Source organism: Pteropus alecto, unplaced genomic scaffold, assembly GCF_000325575.1.
Source record: "Pteropus alecto unplaced genomic scaffold, ASM32557v1 scaffold33, whole genome shotgun sequence".
NCBI classification, from domain to species: Eukaryota; Metazoa; Chordata; class Mammalia; order Chiroptera; family Pteropodidae; genus Pteropus; species Pteropus alecto.
The window spans coordinates 1,940,467-1,962,274 of record NW_006435762.1 but is presented as its reverse complement, the minus strand read 5'-3'; the positions used below and the strand labels follow the sequence as shown (position 1 = coordinate 1,962,274).

The 21,808-nt window shown below is 34.3% G+C and overlaps 1 protein-coding gene across 1 annotated transcript in view; it reads right to left on the bottom strand.

Moving 5' to 3' along the window:
• Window positions 1–347: 347 nt before the first annotated feature.
• The window catches only part of LOC102893490 (EGF-like and EMI domain-containing protein 1), a 133,723-nt gene continuing 112,262 nt past the window's right edge, over window positions 348–21,808 (bottom strand). The window contains exons 14-19 of the mRNA XM_025046066.1: window positions 19,595–19,678; window positions 15,111–15,242; window positions 11,129–11,258; window positions 9,645–9,773; window positions 6,666–6,791; window positions 348–394 (exon numbers count right to left, since the gene is read on the bottom strand). Coding sequence (XP_024901834.1) covers window positions 348–394; window positions 6,666–6,791; window positions 9,645–9,773; window positions 11,129–11,258; window positions 15,111–15,242; window positions 19,595–19,678 — 648 coding nt within the window. The remainder of the gene's footprint in view (window positions 395–6,665; window positions 6,792–9,644; window positions 9,774–11,128; window positions 11,259–15,110; window positions 15,243–19,594; window positions 19,679–21,808) is intronic.

The window sequence follows — 21,808 nt, the reverse complement described above, 5'->3', positions numbered from 1 at the left end:
CAAAGTATTTGGTTAATACATAAGAGAATATGTATTTGAATTCATTCTGTATGACACGTCCTTGCCTTTACTGGAAGGAATAAGTACACTTCACTTTAGTACCAAATGAAAGAAAGGTATTAATTTTGTTTATTTAAATAACAGTCTTAGTTGTACAACAAATGGTTGGATTATCATCAGATGTGAAATAGGCTACTTTGAATTAACTGTCAATTATTCTTTTTTGGTATTTTCCTTTAAAGCAAATTAAGCGAAATCAACGACACCAAGTCCTATACTATTAAAATAAACTTTCATGTGTTTCTCTTCCACCCTTTTAAAACAACGTCATCAGCCAGGAGGCCCGTTCATCTTTCAACCTGAATGTTGAAATGCGTTGATGAAACTGGTGAATCTGTGAAAGCACAGAACTTCAAAATAACACTTAAGACAAAAGACATAACTGGTAAAGTGAGATAGACTTAGAAAAGATTCTTTCCACAGATCTAAGTCTTAGAACAATATTCACACAGAATTACTTATATAACTTTATTGCTTTTTAAAGTTAACAATAATTACATGATAAATATTTCAAACAGTATATAAATGGAAAAGTGTTCCATCTCTGTGCTTCACTCTTCCAGGTTCCTTTGTCAAAGACATCATTATACCATCTTTTTCTCTGTACTGTAAACCTCAGTTCTTTCAAAGAGACTTACCCTGACCACTGGCTTAACTATTTCAACCACCTAACACTCTGAAGCCCCATACCATGCCCTATTTTTTTATCTTACTGCAGATTTTATTCCTTATTAACATACATATAATTAACTTATTAATTGATTATTTATTGTCTCTTTTCTCAACTAGAAAACAAGTTGCATGAGGACTAGGATATTGTGATTTTATCCATACATTCCATATGCTTAAAACTGGCATTGCGCTCAATAAATATTTGTTGAATTGAATAGATAAATGACTGAACAGATCCAGAAATGCCCCATGCCTAATAAGGTATACGAATGTCTATCTTACCTATGAACCCTTTTTTAATCCAAAAGGTTAACATAGATAGATAATATTGTGAAATTTGCTTACTTCTGTAATAATATATTTTGATTTTTCTAAATTAGTACATATAATAGACCTGCCTCATTCTTTTTTAACAGCTGCATAGAATTTGTTGCATCTAACAAAAATTTTGTTTACCACTCCATTATTGATGGACAAGTAGGTTGTTTAAAATATTTTGCTACTATAAACACTGCAATAAATATCCTCATGAAGGTCTGTATTTATATACAGTATTATATCTGAAGGGTAAGTCCCCAGATGATTTTCTCAATAAAAAGACATGTGCTTCTAAATCATGACAATATTATCAAATTTCCTTACAAAATTACCAATTTAATAAGGAGAATTATCAATGTGCCCATTTTTCAATTTTTAGCCGAATTGTTATATTATAAATAATGTGATAAGTAAAGTGATATATAATTGCAACTTTAATTTGGATTTCTCACATTATGAATGATGCTTATCATCTTTTCATAAGGTATACTGTCATGGATTTTTTCTTATTGATTTATAAGAAGAATTCTTTGTTTATTAAGAAAATAGGTGCTTTGTCTTTCTTCTTCAGTTTGTCTATCTTTTGATACTTTTTTGTTCTGTGCCTTGAAAAAGATTTTTATTTCATTTAAATCAAAACATCATGTTTTTTTCTCTTTTTTCTTTCATAGGTTTTATGTTTTTGTCAAGAGTTATACATGGTCTCCCAAAATAAATTTTTAAAAAGTCCTAATGGTAATTCTAGTACTGTCATAATTTTTGTCATTACTTTAAGTACTTTATACACTTGGAAGTAGTTTTAGTGAATAAAGTAGAAATCCATCTTTATTTTTGTCTAGATTGCTAGTCATTTGACTTCATATAAAATTAAATAACTCATATTTTTCCTATGTTTTAATTTAGTAATTCCTCATTTTTAGTTTAAATGTATTTATTGTTTTTATTGTTCTTTATTTTTTTCACTTATTTTCATCACTTATTTACTAACAGAAGTATTTCGTAATATACATTTTCCTTTGTTTACTGAATTAGCTTTACCCTATAGGTTGTGGATGTCCTTAATTGCTGTTTTAAATTTCTGAAATATTGGGGTTTTTTTAGCCATTGATTATTTAAGAAGGAAATTTCAAAATGCCCATGTGATATAGTAGACCCCTTCCCCCCAGCAAGAGAGTTAGTTTTGTTAGTTCCTGCTTTATTGCTTTGTGATCATAGAATATCATAAATTATACCTTACAGAATTGCTTGACCTTCTTTTTCAATTTTTGTGAATGTCCCATGGATATTTGGAAAAAAGATATGGTATCTTCTTCAAGGTGCAGAGTTTGGTTTATAGCAATTGGAAATACTTTATTATTTTCAAGTTTCTATAAGATTATTTTTATGCTATATGTATATACAATTATATGTGTATGGGCTAATATAAATGAATTAATCTACTGATAAGCTCTTGCTGTCTATTTCTCTTTCTAGCATTGGCTTTTGTTTTATAATTTTGATATTGTGTTATTTGTTTTATACATATTCATTACATTTAAATTTCCAGTGTGAATTTTACCCTTTATTATAAGTGCCCTTCCCATTAGATGTTTGTTGCCATAAAATGAACAGTATTTGATACTGATGTCATGACTATTGCTTTATTTTTGCTCACAGGTGCTTGATGTATCTGTACCCATCTATTTACCTTCATTTTATTTTAGAGTATTTTTTTTCCTAAGCTAAGTTAGGTATTTCTCTCTTGCTGCTTTCAAGATTTTTTTTCTTTTTTAGTTTTCAGAAGTTTGATGTTGGTTTGTCTTTTGTGTATTTCTTTCAGTTTATCCTTTTTGGCATTCACACAGCTTCTTGAATCTGTAGGTTTATATTTTTTTGTCATGTTAAGGAAATTTTCAGCTGTTATTTCTTTGAATACTACTTCAGTCTTGTCCTCTTTTGCCTCTCCTCTGAGACTCTGATGTTAGATCTTTTACTATGGTTCTGCAGGTCCTTTGGCTTTGGCTTTTCCACAGGCTTTGTTAATTTTTTGGTCATTTGTTTTCTTTTCCCTTTCTGTTGTTTAGATTGGGTAAGTTCTATTATTTTATCTTCAAGGTCATTGATGTGCTCCTCTGTACTTTCCATTCTGCTTTTAAGCCCATCCATCGACATGATTGTTGTTGGTTATTGTATTTTCCAGTTCTAGACATCTTCTTTATGTCTTATTTTTTGCATAGCCTATTTCTTTTGTTTCCAGCATGTTCATAGTTGCTCATTGAAGCATTTTTATGATGATTTCTTTAAAATTCTTATGAGATAATTTTGTTATCAATGTCATCTGAATATTGGTGTTTTTTAATTGATTTTTCTTATTCAAGTTGAAGTTTTCCTGGTTGTTGATATGATGAATAATTTTTGAATAAAATTTTGACATTTTGAATATTATGATATGAGACTCTGGATCTCATTTATGTCTCCTGATTTAGTAAGTTTCTGGTGACACTGCACTGGTGAGAAAAGAGGTTCACCAGATAGAAGTTAAAGTGCATGTTCCCCACAAAGTCTTCAAGGGAAAGGGGGATAAACGCGACACATCGCTGCTGTGCCACAGTCAGAGCTCAGGCTCCCCACTAGGTTTTTGCTGACCAGAGAGGCAGAGGTGCCTCCCCACTCCACTGCTACTGACACTGCACAGGGTGTCAGTATTGCTGCGTGGTGGTTGTGAAAGTCCTGACTCTCCACTAGACCTCCTGTGATGCTGCCCTACCAGAAAGAGGTAATGTCTCCTTATCATCTGGTGGGTGGGGGGGAAGTTCATGTTCTCCATATGTTTTTCCCTGACACTGCCAGGGCAGGGTCCTGTTCCTATTTGGCAGGGATGAAAGTCCCAGCTCAACTAAGCCTTTTCTCACTCCATTATGGTGCAGGGGGAGGGATGCCTCATTACATCCTGGTGGAGTTTGAAGTATAGATTCCTTAGTTGGCCTTTGCTGGGGGCTTGGGGTTGAAGACACAGTTTTATTTTGTAGCATTTGACAGGAGTAAACTGGTTATTGTCTAAGAGTTTTTTGTTTTTTTTTTAAATCTTGCTAGACTAGCATTTTCCTGATCTTTTGACTGGAGGAAACAGGCTTATCTTGGGCCTTATTTTATCTGCACTGATGGACCTTTCTGGGTTTCAGGCTTCTCTGCACCCAGTCAAAGATGTTAGACAAAAAAGACCCAGAGAACTCACCATCATGGTGTTACCTAGGTTCCCACTGTCCCTAGTAAGTTTGCCTTCTCTCCATATTTCAGAGGTTCTTATGTTTGTTTTTATATAGTTTCTAGAATTTTTACTGTTTGTAGGAAAGAATAAGGAAAAGTGTATATATTCTACCTTTCTCTAAGTGAAAGTCTTGTAATTTTATAGAATCTAGGGAATCATCTTTAGAGAATGCATATAATATTATACAATATAATGAATTTCTTTATTTAGTACATAATGACACTATGCCTTCTGCTAATTTTACTCATCTCTCTCCTCCACCTGATTTTAGTTGGCTATATTTTTATTCTTAAATTATCAATTATAGCATTCTAAATTCCAGAATTACCATCACACACATTTACTGAGTTGTCATATTTAAACATGTTTCGACACAGAGCTATCCTTGTCATCCCACAATTATTAATGAAGAATAATCAATATACTTATACTCCTTCACCTTCTCTTCCCTTCCAGCTTATGCTTGTCAAAATTGTGCTAAAGTCTCAATATTGTTATAATTTATAATATTTTTATATTTATCTTTTATCATGTGACCATAATCCCCAGATACGTTTTAAACTTATTCTTAATTAAAATAGATTTAGTGCTTACTAATAGTCTTCTTAACAGAGATTTTCCATTTATTACTTGGTGGCCTGAATGTATCTTTTATTCATTTCTTCAAAATATTTTATAGCTATTATAGTTCCAGAAACTTTTTATTACTAAAAAGAGTTGTTTATTTTCCATCATGTTATATTTAACAGTTTAACTGTGTATAAAATACTCTAGTCATATTTTTTCCCCAAAACCTCATAGACATTGATTAACCATACGATAGCAATGAATATTGCTAAGAGGTACGAGGCCAGATTGATTCCCCACCTTTCATGTGAGATCTCATATTTTTTCTTATATTCCCAGTGGAGTTTCCCCTTGCCTATGATCAATCCAAACAAGTATTTCCAGGGATAGAATGTATTCATTCAATATGTAGCATTGGATCTTTCATTTCAGATAAAACAGCTTGAATACTATATTTGATCATTTTTCTTTTTTATTATATATTTTCTTTTCTGTCTCATTGTTTTCACTCTCCTCAAGCATATTCTCTGTGTATCTGACTGTCCCATCAGAAGATTCCATCCTTCCACATTACCTGCGTTCAGTGTGGCCTTCATTCATATGATGTGAGGTTTAATTTTCTTTTCCACTTCTTTCTGAACTCTACCAATTTTTCATTTTCTTTTGTTGTGTTTTCATTTATTTCGTTGCACTCACATTTTATACAGGAAATTTTTTTTCATTATGTCCCTTGAATTTGGGGGAGAAATTTTGGTTAACATTTTCATGTCCTCCATAACAAAACTTTTCTGTTCTCTGTTGAATGGTTTCATATTTTGTTTCCAAAATGAGGAGAGCTTTTTTCTTAAGGCATAGCTTAGTTTTTTGTTTTTTGTTTTCATTAACTTAATCTTTTATAGCTTGGCTATTTGTGGAAGGGTAGTATGGATTTGGGGCTAGACATCAACTAGTAAGAAGCCTCCTTGGCCTAGAGAAAAACTCCATATGACATAGAGTTGGGGTATATGTGTATGTATGTGTGTGTTTAGGCTTAGTCTCCTTTTAGCTACAAGGCTGCTTATAGCCTACAGAGTCCCCTCTATCTAGTATAGAGGTGAAAAGATGATAAGTTTGTTCACTTCTTAGTTTTATCCTACTCTTCCTGCCACTCTACAATGTCCAGGGGATTCAAGGAAGCCCCGTTAGCTTGACCACACACCCAACCTTTGTGTTTCAACAAAGGCTCCTTAGGTTTAACTCTCTGTGTGAGCCGTGGAGAAGTGGCTGCACTGCTGGCCCCACTCAAGAGCTGTAGGGGTTCAGCACCCTCTCCACATGTCCACATTTCACTGGATTTGATAGATCTGTTATTATGATAATAATAAATATTATGATTAAGACAAGAAAGTTTGAAGTTATAAAGAGATCATGTTTTACTTTCTGTCTCCTATTTTTCTTACAGTTTTCAGTAGGCATCCCGAAGTATAAAAAGTTATAGAACTCTTCAGTTCTTATAATTAGACATCTCCGATACATAATTTTTCACAGCTTTACAAAAGCTAGCCAAAGTTATTTTAAAATTTAATCCTAGTCAAGAGTATGCAGAAATTATTCTTTTTGTTTTCAATTTTTGTTTAGCCTCCAAAAAACTTTCCTACATAGCTGTACAGGACAATGTAGTTTCATGTTATTAAAGCCACATTTAAGAAGCAAGTATTGTAAACAATGCCTATGTAATTATATTCTGTGGCACAAAATCTGCCTTCATAGTTTAGCATAGTTAATGCCTGGATCAACAAGCTGACCCTGCAGTCATTGTTACCTTGCTGACACCTGGCTCCCATCTGACCAGGTGAACACTGGCACCTTCCAGTTATTGGGTCACACTGTCCTGAGCCACAGGAACAGTGCTGGACACAGTTCTGCCCATAGTGACCTTCAGGACAAGCTGCAGAGAGGAGCAAAATAAAGCAGAGCAAAACAAAATCAGATTTTTCTTATTAAAACCTTTTGACAGTCAAGATTTTTAAAAACTGGTAAATATATGACTTTTTCTTTTAATCAAATAGGTTTTCCTGACTTGTCTTCAGTTTGGATTTCAACTTAAAAGGTTTCTTTGAAAACAAAACAAAACACAAAAAGGAACTATTCAAATTGTTGCTTACTTCGTATAATTTTAGTTGACATCAAGAATTCCAACCAAATATCTAGTGTCAAATACTTACATATATGATATAAATGACTTTTACAGACTCAGTCTTGTTTTACCTCATGGCTGTCTTAGTGTGTGTGTGTGTGTGTGTGTATGTGTGTATGTGTGTGTATGTGTGTATGTGTGTGTATGTGTGTGTGATAATCTTGAGTATGTTGTCTCTTAAAGTCCACTCTAGAATTTTAGCTTACACTTCATATATCAAAATAAGACCCAATATGTTCACTTCTTCAAGTATATACTTTTGTGTTTACTAATTTATTTGTTATTTATTAGAAACCAACAAAACTGTTGAATTGTATTTATTGAAATAATTATGTTAATTAATGTTAATTAAAAATTAATTTATTAATAAGTTAACACGTTTCTCAATTAGTTTGCTTTTTTGTTTTGCTGCAACCTCATTCCACAAATTCATTGAGATGCTCACCAAATTACAGGTAACACAAAAAGATAAAATAAATACTGTGAGAATCAAGTGAAGGGAAAATATAGTAAAATGTATACATAAATGAATATTATAATTCCTTGAACTTGAAAGAGATGGGCTGCAGATTTGGCTCTGACCTATCTAGCCACGAAAATAAAAAAGGAAAAGTGCTCAGGTACAAGATCACAGCTTTCTGAAGGCAATAATATTCCCAATATTCAGGGAAGCCATAGCTTTTGAAGATGCTTTGGCCTGGGAAAATTAGGAAATTTCTCCCAACGATTCTCTTTGAAGAACAAACACAAAAGAGCCAGTCAGAACCTTTAGGACATGTTTATGGGTTGGCTTTAACTCAAAGATAACTTGGCTGTTGAGGCCTCAGAAGCAGTATCCACTAAGTTTCAATTTTCCGCTACTAGGAGCCAGGACTTTGTCTCATTCGTCTTTTATCTTCAGAACAGCAGGGTACTGAAGCAAAGTAATTAAAATTACCCTCATACAAGGAAGACAGAGCAACTACCTGCCTGGGGAAGATAAGCATTTTGAATATCTTTAGCACATAACAACTTATTTTTTTAATTTTAATTTTAAATTATAATTAACAGTCAATATTATTTTCATTTCAGGTTTACAGCATAGTGGCTAGGCACTTATATAATTTATAAAGTGATCCTCTAAATAAGTCTAGTATCCACCTGGCACCATACATAGTTAGTACAATATTATTTATTACCTTCTCTATCAGTCCTTTACATCCCCATGACTATTTTATAACTACTAATTTGTATTTCTTAATCCCTTCACCTTTTTCACCCAGTCTTCCAACCCCTCTCCCTTTTGGTAACTATCAGTTTTTTCTCTGCATCTATGGATCTGTTTGTTCATTTATTTTGTTCTTTAGATTCCATATATAAGTGAAATCATATAGTATTTGTCTTTCTCTGTCTGACTTATTTCACTTAGCATAATACCCTCTAGGTCCATCCATATTGTTGTAAATGGTAAGGTTTCATTCTTTTTTATGGCCAAGTACTATTTCATTGTATATATGTACATCTTTTTTTATCCAATCATCTATTCATAGGAATTTAGGTTGTTTCCATACCTTGGCTATTGTAAATAATGCTACAGTGAACATAGGGGTACATATATAAAATTAAAAATAGAACTACCCTATGACCCAGCAATTCCACTTCCGAGTATTTATCTAAAAACAAACAAACAAAACAAACAAAACAGCAGCAACAACAACAACAAAACACCAAACAACTTAGCACTCTGCCTTATCACTACTTCGTTATCATTCTTCCTAATGAAGAAATCTTAAGTTCACAATCACAGTACTTTTACTATTTAATTTTACTGTTCTTTTACTATTTAATTGTGAAGTACAAGACAGAGAATAGGGCAAAAAACACAAATGTGCAGCTCAGTAAAGGATCATAAAGTGAACAACCTTATCAATAGCACATATGTCAAAGAATACAATATTGCCAGGACCACCTCCCCACCACACGCTCTCCTACCGATTGCCTCCTTTATCCTCCCTGAAGGTCATCTCCATCTTGCAAATTATTCAAATATTTAGAACTCTGCAGATCTGATAAAAGTAAATCCTACTTGCTAAGGATAACTCCAAAGTGTTTAAGCCAGTGCATTTTTAAGGGATCTTTAATTCACAATCGGTCCCTTAAACTATGTCAGTAGTTGTTTTTGTGATAAGTAGTTAAGGTCTTTGGATTTTAAGAAACTGGTTATTTCTGGATAAGTAGGGGAACTGCTTAATATTTAGCTGGAAAATTGCTGAGGATAAACGAAATTGTGGAACTTTAAAGAATGAGTTTGACATAGTGTACAGGGAATCCCCAGTCTGCTCTGATCTTGCTAAATAGATTTTTAAATCTTGACCCAAGTCCAGCATTGCTGGGGCAAGAGAAGTTATGACCAAAGGTCTCTCTTCGGCTGTGTTCACTGACTTCAACTCTCAATCAAACTCCTGATATAAGTACTCCTCAACCTAGAATTTAGGCCAACTGATGTTTACTGTTACTGCAGTAAATTATTAAGTAAAATAATCTCAACAATATTCACTCCCTAAATGTGGTTCTTAAAAAATTCTGCTTTAGCATATCCACTTCATAATAGATAGTGTGACTTACTTTGACTGCAGTCGGCCCCAATGAAACCGGGAAGGCAGTCACAGGTGCCAATCATGGTGTCACGGTTGCCGCCATTTAGGCACTTACAAGTCTTTTGGCAATATGGGCCATAAGTGCCTTTTGGGCATTCTGTTGAAGGAGAACAAAATCATATGTGGTACTGTAACTTCAAGCAATCAGTATTTAAATTCATGCTCATAGATGTGTGGTTAACTCAATGTTCCACTTACTGTTCTTTGGTAGTATTTTCAATCACCTTCAGGCTATTGATTCAAGGGATGGACTTATCTGTGGATATAGATAGATGCTTTAGAAATACAGATGGGGACATAAAGTTCCTAATGTTCCTCATTAATGAGATACAAGAAACTTAACTTTGAACTTCCTTTGAAATCTATCCACTCTTAGAAAATACTCAGAATAGGGAACAATTCACCAAAGAAGGCCATTTCATTCCAGCCTAGATACATTTATCATTTTGATTAATACATAAGTGTTATGGTTTGTATTCTGTGGAATGATCTGGGCTTAATACAAGTGAGAATTCAAGATGGCACCAAGCAGTGAGGAAGTGTCTCTATTTTCTGTTATTTTCTTAATTTTCTGCTCTTATATTCATTAATGCATGGCCTACATGATGATATCTGTGATAGAGATAGATAAATGGCTAAACTACAAGATAAAGGGAGACTGTATGGGACAAAGAATGAGCTGAAAACCACATTATCTATGCAATGATTGAAAAATTGAAGGTTTAGCCAGGAGAACAATCAAATTAAAACATAAGCAGAAGACATGAACAGACATTTTCTCCAAGAAGACATACAGAGGGCCAAAAGATATATGAAAAGATGCTCAGCGATAAGGAAAATGCAGATCAAAACCACAATGGGATACCTCTTCACTCCTGTTAGAATGGTTATTATCAAGAAGACAAGAAATAACAAATGTTGGAGAGGATGCAGAGAAAAGCGAACTCTTGTACACTGCTGGTGGGAATGTCAGTTGGTATAGCCTTTAAGGAAAACTTTAAAGTCTTAAAATCATAGAAGTTTGAGTTTCAAGAGACTTCAGGTCTATCTGGTTCAACACTTATTTTTAAGATGAAGAAGTTAAGGCCTACAGAGTGAAGTGACTTGAAATATTTATTGCACAAAATTCTCTCACTGGTTAAAGATAACTATTTTTATTCTTGTCATATATTTAAAATACAATGCTGTAGCTAAATTTGAATAGACTATGATTTGAACCCTATAGCTTCTACTTACTTGTATTATGGATGAGTAAGTTCTTTCTTTCAGTTTATGGTTCTTTATTCCCAAAGGAGATTATAACAAAATCACAGGCCTGTTACGGGAGCTAATGTGAAAAAGTAGAGTACCTAGCGCATTGCTAAACCCAGATATCTCCTGTCAATGGTAGCTATTATTTTCATTAATGGTGGCAAGACCCTTGGTGGGCACATAGCATTACCTTGTTCTTACCTGCTTGACCTGCATCAAAATATTTGATATTTGCCTTAGGTCCTTTCTCTTGGAAAATCTTTTCACTTGGAAGCACAGCTCTGAAAGAGACTAAACTAGACAAGATGACACTTTCTTCTTTCCCTTTTATCTTGTATTTTTATGTAAGAATCAGATGGTAAAGAATACTTTTTAAAGCATTTCACATGTAGCAGGTTTTAAAGGTAGAAGAAAAAAATGGTTTTATTGAGATTCAAATTGCTTATAATTCCCATATACATCTGTCCTAAAACCAGTGGTTGTCACCTTGAGTCTCAAAGAGTTGCTGCTTCTTTTCTCCCCTCTCTTCTGGTTTTAAAATAAAATTCTCCATGATGGAGATGGAAAGCAAAACACTTTAAAACTATTCATACCAAAGATTATTTCTCTGTTATAGCTATTGTATTTCTTTATTCCTTTCTACGAGAAATGATGGATTTATTTCACACTCTCTTCTATCATTCCCTCTTTCCAAGGAATGTCAGTTTTCATAGCTGATTGACCTTTTTTTTTTTTTTTTGGTACATGGCATTCTTTAGTCCTCCCCAAAAGTTCTTTTTCTCCCTCACAAAAATTCAATAAAGTGTACCTACAAACAAAATTAATGGTTAAAAAGGAGTCTCCATCTCCTCATCCTCTCCTGTTCACCATGATAAACATTTTTTAATGTGCATCTGAGTCAGTCTTTTAGAATGTAAATTTTTATAGTTATTTTATCATTAGTATGTACAATGTTTTAAAAAATGATTGGTTGCTTGATATTAGAGTAACTATACATAAAGCAAGCTGAAAGTATGGAGTTTAAAACATTGTAGTCTAGTGTATACTGCTTGCTTCCACAAAGGAGGTTAAGTTTATAAGAGTTGATTGGTATAGAAAATTCTGGAATTACATAGCTGTGAACTGAAAGGTGATATGGATTTCTGTGCAAGTAAAGAGCAATACTTGATAAAGTGAAACTTCCGAACTTAATAATGAGGAACATGTTATCCTGTGAATATAATTATGGGTATCAAAGAATCAGCATCTCAGTTGAAAGGAGCTTATGTGTAATTATTTGACAAATTTAAATTTTATATATATATATAAAGGCCCATATTTTGAGATCCCTTTTATGTCAGTTGAAGTTATTTCGGAAACATAATTTCTCCCTGATGTATATTCACTTAGCAAACTATTTTAATGGTGTTTTTGCATTTGATAGAATCATCCCTCATTGTTCTTTTTTTGTATATATAAAAAAATTATCTGCATTTTAGCTATCAACTTAGTTATCTTTTTGAAATAGGGACACTGAAATTGATGAAATTAACCTGCCAATGAGTACACCATCTTTAAAAGACAGTATATGTGCTAATCTCTTAGTCTTGTAACACATTAAATTTATATCAAGTATGGTATTTGTTTACAGAAGTGCCCATAACTTTTTCCCCCTAATACGTTATTTTATGGACAATTCCATTTTCTTATATAATTCTGTAGCTATGTAAAAGCTTGACTTCTGGAACAATGCACATATCTCTTGTTCAAACATTCGCTAAATTTAACAAGGAAACACACGTCCAGGACATAATGATTTCATTTGGCTGGTCTGAGTGAAATTCAGTCTTCCCGCCCTCATTTCCTAATGTTCCATTTTGATCATTACTTGGCCTTTGCTCTACCCTTTAAAATTACTTCTCCCAGGAACTTTTGTCTCTCTGGCAAGAGATGTTTAGTTATTTTCCATTAGAAGGCAACTATTTTTTCCCATCCTTGCACCATCGCCTCTCCTCGAAAGAGCCTGACAAGGAATAAGTTTGGATATGAACTCACAGTTCTGATTTGTTTAAATACTAAAGGCTACTGTTCACTACGATGATGTGAATGGCTTTGGTAGTTACATTAGAAACTGAGAACAAGCAACGTTGTGACTGTATCCTGAGATATGTAGCTCTGAAGCAAATGCAATGCATAAATCTGCTTTTTATGGGGTCTGTTTCCCTAGTATTTGACCAGATTACTCACACATACACTGGCCATTATTATGCAGTTTTATTTTGTACTTAAAAGAGATATTAAGATTTGGTCTGTCTGAATTTTTATTGCTATGAGCAAGAGCATTAGAGCCAGGATTCTTTCAACATCTTAATATCTTCCTCCTGGCACAGGTGAGATCCTCTGTGGCTCATGTTTCTCAAAGTATTTTATACCAAATGTCGGGTGTTTTATGAATATTGTCAACAGAATCGTCCATGGTTTTAGAGGATCTCAATATCTTAAATTCTCTCAAAGAGAGTCATTATAAATAGTGAGTATTGCAGGTTAGAGAAATGAAATATTTCCAGGGTCCGTAGTCAATTTAGAATTTCTTATTGGTCAAAAAATACACAGCATGATGAGTTTACATCTACTGGTCAGTTTGTTTTCCCCATGTGCTATCCATACACTGAGACTGACCTGCCCATTATAAATTATGTACAAGTGGTGAGATTCCTACTGCACATTTGTCTGCTTCCTCTGACCTCTGCCGAGAGAAAATTTTGATTCTACACTCTAAACTTGAGAACATGAAAGCCCAATTGTTTTTGGCTGCTGAAACTTTTGCTTTTGAGCCAGCTACACCTTTTATGGATATTTTCTTGAACCTTTTTTCATAGTCCTGTAATTATAGTAGATGTTGCCAAGGAACCTTTGCAGCAACTTCCAACCACGTGTTGCCTGGAACTAAGCCAATCTGACTAGTCAGGGAGCAGCTCCCTGCCCGAGCCTTGCTTTTATAAGGCGAAGCTATCCTCCTTCAATGCAGGGTAGCTGGCCTTCGGAAACAGAAGGACTACCAGCTATATGTAATTTGATATTATTTTATTAATATAAAATATCCTTGATATCTAGAAGGAATTCTTTCTAAGAAATGTAACAGAATCAAATGTGAAGGAACTACTTCTTTCTCCAGTATAAGGGTGCTTGAAACTTGCCATAACTAAAAAAGTAATGAAAATTTTACTAATTTTATATTTTACGTCTTCATTTTAAGTTTGAATAACTGCAGTGGTTATGGGTTCCAAACGCAATATTAATTGAAACCATTTTATACACACTTAATTGTGTTTTTAGCTGGTAATGTTTAAAATTAGGATGAAAAAGAGAAGTGATATTCAAGATATACATTCTGTGGCTTGTAGAAAATTAAAATCAATAGCTTTACCATGAGTCTAGGTTTTATAGGTGGTGTTTGGAGGAAATTCCAAAAATCATCTATATACTTGCAGAATTAAGGAAGGAAAGTAGAAAGAATCTGCTATTGGAGCAACTAGAGAAAAAAGACTAGCAATGGCCAAGTTGGGGGAAAAATAAAACTGAGGCCAAATCATTTTATTCTTAAACCTATAAAAAGTACATTACAAATAATTACAAGCTTAAAAATTAAGTAGCTGACTGAACATTTTAACATGCTCTTTGGGACTTTTGATTGTGTGTTCTCCTATAACAATTTTCGATGTTAAAATGTCCTAACAGATCAATATAAGGTGTTTGGTCTAGGGACTATTCTTTTTTTTATTACACAACAATGAGCCAACTGGCATTTTATCCTTTAAGCAAGTCATTGTTTTCATTCTAGAATAACAATTTGTTTAATTTGATTGTTCTTAAGCAGAATCTGGAACTTACTTTATGAATCACTTTAATATGTTGCTATTTGTTCTATATTGATTTATAATAATCATTTCAAATTTTCTTCTTTTATAGCTCTCTCTTTATCTACTTCTTGTTTATTTTGGGGAGGGCTCTTTTGAATAGAAAATAAAAAATAAAATAAGTTACACATGAAAGTATATATTTTCAACCATTCCAATAAAAATTCCCATAAGATTTGCTATAGATTAGAAGCTTGAATTGACATTTGCCCTTTAGCATTTGGAGTGATGACCAGCTTATCGGCGTCTCCTCAATAAATAACGACTAAAATGGGGAACACACTTACGGAGATGACAGCAGTTTCCATGGCAGCCAGGCAGACAGGTACATCTCCCTGTGACTGGGTGACAGTCCTCATTCTCAGCTGAACATTGACATAGCTGTTTACAGTCCTTCCCATATGTGCCTGGTGGACAAACTAAGGGGAAGAGGAAATGTAAACCCAATGAATTAAATTTGTCTGTGTAAATATAGCTCTAAAAGTGAAAGCAGGGAAAAATTTATTAAATAAGACCATTGCCTACAGAAGTGTGCTGCCCTTTGGGATTTAGGTTTCATTAAATTTACTTGGGGATTACTTCACTGTTTGATTTTGTTTTGTTCAGTCAATTTGTGACCGACTGTCAAGGGCCGGCTGCAATTTTCTTGTCACTGAAGAAAATCATAGGGTGATGTCAGGTAAAATCAACTGAAATAATAGTATAATTCATGAGGGACCACATATCTGGATAAAGATATTTTTTCTGGTGCAGCCGGTTTAAATTCTCAAGGTTGTTTCTCTCTGCACATTAGCATGTACTGTATTTGTGTCACTTGTCAGCTACTCTGCTGAGTTGTGCTGTTTCCTTTTACAGGCCGAGCAGTTAAAAGCTTTTGCTCCAACTTCTAAATAATATCATGCTATTTTGTTAAGAAAATAAAAAGGCTTTCTGGGTATTTTTCAGCTTACAAGTAGACATGTTGAGTTTCATTGTTGTGTCTAAAGACAATTCAAACAAATTCAGTAAAAAAAAAAAAATCCAACAAGTTGGTTATTATATATCTTGAAGACCTAAAACTGAAAAATAATTTCTGGATTAGCTTTTTCATTTATCACCTAGGGAGTTTAGCATCATGAAAGAATCAACCTGTTTTAAACGACCTCAAATTGGAGAAGTTACTGACTGTCTTATTCACCGCATCCGTTATTTTTTGTTAACTGTCCCTGTGTACTTATATTGTTATTTGTTTTCTTGGCATCCACTATCTTTAAGAATATTTCATCCTAAGTAAAAAATGGCAGCAATGGTAGAAATTCTAATTTTAAGGGCCATTGGTTGCTTGCTTAGTATTTTTTTTTTAAAAAAAGGCTAACGAAACACAGGGTAATAATCTAAAAAGAGGGTTTTATTTTCCCTTTTTGACTCGGTATGCACAAATAAAAGAGCATTAAGTGGAATCTGACTCAGTTTCTGAACAGCTATTTATGTACTCTGCTGTTGGTGTACACATTATTTTATCTGAGAATCACTGATTGTTCAAATACATATCTATGAAGCATTTACCCTGAACTCGCCAGGTATGCCAAAAAGCATATCTGGCTTTACTGCCTGAAGAAGTTGCTAAGCAAGAATAACTGATCTTGGCATTTCAGAGGTGACTGGGAGTGGATGTGTGTGATATTCTTACTTCCTTCACTTCCTTGTCAGTAAACACATGAAGGTATCACCTATATTATAGTGTGATGAAAGAAGTTCCAGAAACATTGAAACATGTTTTATTAGAGGCTTCTGATAACTTTAGAAGCCAAGAGCTGCAGTTATCTTTTGCAAATTTGATTCCTCTGGAGTTCTCAAATGGATGGTTAAAAATTATTGAAGAAATTTACAATTTATATTGGAAAACAATAAAATGAAAATGAAAATTAAAGCAGTAAAAAGCATTCCAAATGTTATGCAAAGAGAATTTTTGAGAAATATTATATTTCTTAGATTAACATATGCATCATGAAAAACATCCATCAATTGTCACCTGGATGAATAATAATTATGTTGACTAAGACTTCAGAGGAAATGAAAGAATGCAAAGCCTGTCTCATGTCCTCTGAAAGAGAAGGTGGTGTGTTAGTTTATCGCCTCATGTTTCCAGATGGACCTCATTATAGGGCATGACTTAACCCATCTTACAAGACATGCAGAATTCTGGAATGTTTTCATTCAGCCAAGAAATATTTCTTGGATACTTACTATGTTTTGTTCACAATAGTGAGCAAAACCAAATATGATTCTTGTACTCACCAAACTTGCAATAATGGGGAGATAAACAAATAAAACAGATAAACAAATAAAACAATCATTCAAATAAATATCTAATTTAAAAATGTTATCAGGGTACTATGAGAGAGAAAAACATCAGGGAGCCCAATTTAAACTGGCAGGAATGGGATGGGGGTGTTTAGTTTCAGAAGTTCTTTTTGAGGAGATCACTATTTAATTGAGACCTGAAACACTAGAAGAAGTATACATAGTGAGAAGCAGAAGGGGATGGGAAAATGGTAGAGAGGAGGAAAAATGATAGGGAGAAGGAAAAAATTTCAAAGGGAAAGACCCAGGTACATATGAGTTACTGATATGATTCCTAAAAAATCTGTTGGCAATGGTATGTATGTATATTAGACAATAGTCAGGCTTACATTATTATAAATGTTTCTGCATTAGTTTCCTATGGAAGTTGTAACAGATTATCACAATAGTGGCTAAACCAATACACATTTATTATGTCACAGTTCTGGAGGTCAGAAGTCTAAATTCAAGGTATTGGCAGGTTTGTGTTCTTTCCAGAAACTTGAGGTAGGGGAGAACCAGCTTCCTTGCCTTTTCCAGCTTCTAAAAGCCACATACATTCCTTGGCTTATGGCCCCTTTCTTTGTCTTCCAAGCCAGCAGCTTAGCTTTCTCTTGCTTCTCTGATTGCCTGTTTCCCTCATATAAGAACATTTGTGATTACGTTCGGCCCACCCAGGTAATACAGGAAAATCTCCCCATCTTTATATCCTTAATTAAATCACTTTAGCAAAGTCCCTTTTGCTTTGTAAGACAACATAGTCACAGATTCCAGGAATTAGGACGTGGACATCTTTGAGGGTTCACTATTCTGCCTACCATAATCTCTGTACTACCAAATGTTTCAAGTAGCTTCTGATTTATCTCTTAGAGACCATGTTATCATATAGGTTCATGTTCTTAAGAATAGCCTCACTCACAGACTTTATAGAAATAAATGCAAATATCAAATTTAAAAACTATATGATATAAAAATTATATGGGAAAACCATTACCATTTTTTAAAAATAATTTTTAGTATTAATGCTCTAATGGACAAGTTTTAATCACATTGAGAAGGACTTGGAATTCTTGGGATAAGGGTGGGACCCAATAAGAACCTGGGAAGCAGCTTGGGTCCCCAGGGGCATCTACAGTGATATTGAGGAAGATGAGATCTCCAATAGCTAAAATTCAATGAAATGAAGAACTGATTGCAGATCATACTAGGAGTTTCTAGATCATGAACTACTTGCTCTTCTTAGTGCTTTATTTAACACTACTTCCCCATTTGGAAAAAAAAGAATAGCGTTAGGGGCTCCTCTCCATAAGACAGTGTTTGCTTTTATGCATAAGGTTTCCTTTAAGCAGGTGTTATTGTGCACATAATAAGATAAGCAAGTATTGAACCACTTGCCAAAATGATAGATAATAACTGACAAAACTAGAAACAAAACCACAGTGCCCTCAAGATGAGCTCTGAACTTTTTCTCCACTCTCTCAGGGCTGCTTCTTAAGAATTGGGAGGTGCATAACTATTATATAACTGTGAAGGGATTACAAAGCTGGACAACAAAGCCATCGTATAACTTATTAGGAAAATTGGCCTGGAAAGTTTTATACTGAAAATTTCTTGTTCACCTTGTTTACTAATTAGCCTTCCAGCCCACCAGAAGAACTGGTCAAACCAGTTGAAAGTAATAAGCTGATGCTTCTTCCTAGTTGAAATCATTCTGGGAAACCAAATGACCTCCTTGTGTGGTTTCTGCATAGATTTCAGCTGCCACTCCATATGAAAGCTACATTTTACTCTAACTGTGGATGTACTCAAAAATAAGAATAGATTGACAGTGACTATTTTTGATTTAGGTAGGATTATATCACTCTGACCATGAAGATACAACCTGAATATAAATACCCAAAAGATTTTGGAAAGGGAAAATTGTATTTTTGATTTGTTGGCTTCCCAGGTGTTTTATTTATTTTTATTAAAAATCAAGGAGTCAGCTTTGCCTAGATTCAAGCTAAGACAAAGTCAGTTTGAAAGACAAGCACTGAGCATCTCATAAACACTGCCCCGCGCCTAGTTTTACTATAGGGTAAATTTTCTAATGCTTCTTTTTACTTCTAAGAAATAAGAATTATCTTCTTCAAGGTGACTTCTGAAAAGTGCTTCATAACTTTATTTTTCCCACTAAGATTTAAAGATAAATGAAGCACCAACTAGAAAATTTACTGAATTTGTCTTTAATTGTCTTATCTACTGTCTTATGTAATTATTTTCCATGACCAATGTATCTTTCTGGCTGGCAAACATTTCATAAGATGGTATATAGAATTCAAGTCATAAATACAAGAAAATGCAATGAATTGACTTTTTGTTTGGAATTCCATGACTGTCTTAGCATTTGAACTAACTATATAGAGAAACTTTTTGTGTAAAGACCCTGTCTAGCCTGGCAAGAAGATACATTGAGCAATCCTAAGATCACAGTGTCTCCACTGTGACAGTTATAACCTCCGAGGCCATCTACAGCTGCAGTGTCCCTGACAACCTAAATAAGCATAAGCAGAGAAATGTTTTAGATCATCACAAGTACCTACCATTGTACTAGTTAAAACAAACAAACAAACAAAGCCTATATTTTTCATGATGGGCAGAGAGGTGTATTCAAATTTCATTTAATACTCTGCTTCTCACAAATTGGGGTTGACCTTCGGTGGTTTATGACAGTATATTTTGCTCAGGTCTTTATCAAAAGCCTGGTGATAGATCAGCTGTCATCCACCCATTCCTCAGAATGTCTTTGTATTATAGCAGAGCAGCCAGCCTGACAGGCAGGTTATTTATTTGCAATCTGGTAAAAGAACTGACAATTTCATTGTTTTAATTTTTCATTTTTCATGGGTTGATGCATTAGCTCACGCAGATCTTTGTACCTCAGTCAGAGAATATGGGAGTCAGGGCATCAGAATTCCTGGGTCCATCTTAAAGTTCAAGAAGCTGTGGATAGCCTTGGGGCTGGCTGTGATTATCAGCATCACACAAGTATTTGGGTTTTTTTTTTTTTTTTTTGTCTTATCTTTGTTCTGCATCTCTTTCCTCTCTTTCAGGAAGACCTATGATGTCAGCTACTGATCTGATTGTTTCATGAAACAATGTTCCTGGTTCTCACAGCCTATTAAAGGATAAAGACTACAGTAGGCCTAGAGTCTACATGTCTCAGTCAGGGTGGGGGCCTCCAGAGACCTCAGATATCGAGATATCATCAAGAGCAGATATAGCTCAGGTCAGAGCCTCTTAGAATCATCAGTAAGGTTTTTTGCTAAATACACATAGCCTGGCCTCATCCTGGGAGATTCGATTCTAACTCAGTGACTCTTTAGCGAGAACTAAATATATATATACATATTACTTAAATCCTGTGATGAACTCCTGGTTGAGAGCCATTGATCTAGAATCTAGACCAACCAACATCCTCTATTTACAGATAAGATATCCAATAGACTGAATCATTTGCCCAAGGTCATAGCTAATCAGTAGCAGAGCTAAAACTAGAATCCAGGGTCCTAACCCTCAGGTCAATGACATTACCCTCAAGTCATGCTCCATGTCAGCTTCCATTCACCTGGAACTACTAAGATACTTTGAGGAGGTTCTACCAATAGCTATCACACATGCTAAAGTGTCAGGGCACAATGTGGAGGTGATCATTTGCACTTATTTCAAACGCTGGACCTCAGTCATCATCTAGACCAACATCTTCAATTTACAAATAAGATATTCAACAGAGAAAATCCAATTTAAACATGAAGGGGTTCCTGTTAACCTATTGGTACCAAAATTATATTATTACTTTACTGTTTTTCATTTATATTAAAATTGAGAGCACCTCTAAGACAAAGGCAATGTTTTATTATTTTCAATGTGCTTGACATCTCACGTAGAACCCGGAACACACAAGGTACTCAATAAATGTTTAATGAAGAAAAAAAAAAGGAAGAAAAGCTTCTCTAGTCCAATCTATGCAACTGTGTAAAAGGCTGATTCCACACAAAAACAGACCACTGGCTCCCTCTATGGTGTGTTTATTCACAGGGTCCTACGCTTGGCACTGATGATATAAAATTGAATAAGATTAGTGTCTGTTTTCAAGAATCTAACAGACTGATTCAGGAAGACATGTGAAAGATGAATATAGAATAATCTAACATTGCCACTAATAGAGACATGTAAAAAAAGTCTAAGTCATGCTAAAGAAAGTTCGCCTTATCAGGAGGGAACCAAGGTGTCCTCAAAGAGGTGGCATTAGAACTGGACCTAGAAGAGTGAATAGAAATTCATCACTCAGAAGGAGGAGAACGAATGAATGAAGTCTTTTATTGAAAATGACAGACACATTTGCTTTATGGCTAGAGGACAGAGTTTAGGAACAAGTATGATGTTGAAGAGTTGTGTTGGTCCTTAAAAGTGAAGCATTTTTAACATCTCACTGAATCCTTAATCTGGTGCTTGCGAGTTGCCATAGAAATGTCATGGTCAGACTGATGACAGTGTACATATTGGATTGGAAGATGGGAGTCCAGTTGGAGATTATTGCAGGCATCCTAGCAAGAGACTATATGAATCTGAACTGGAGATTTGGAGAGAAATGGAGATAAGGAGTTGTACTAAGATGTTTTAT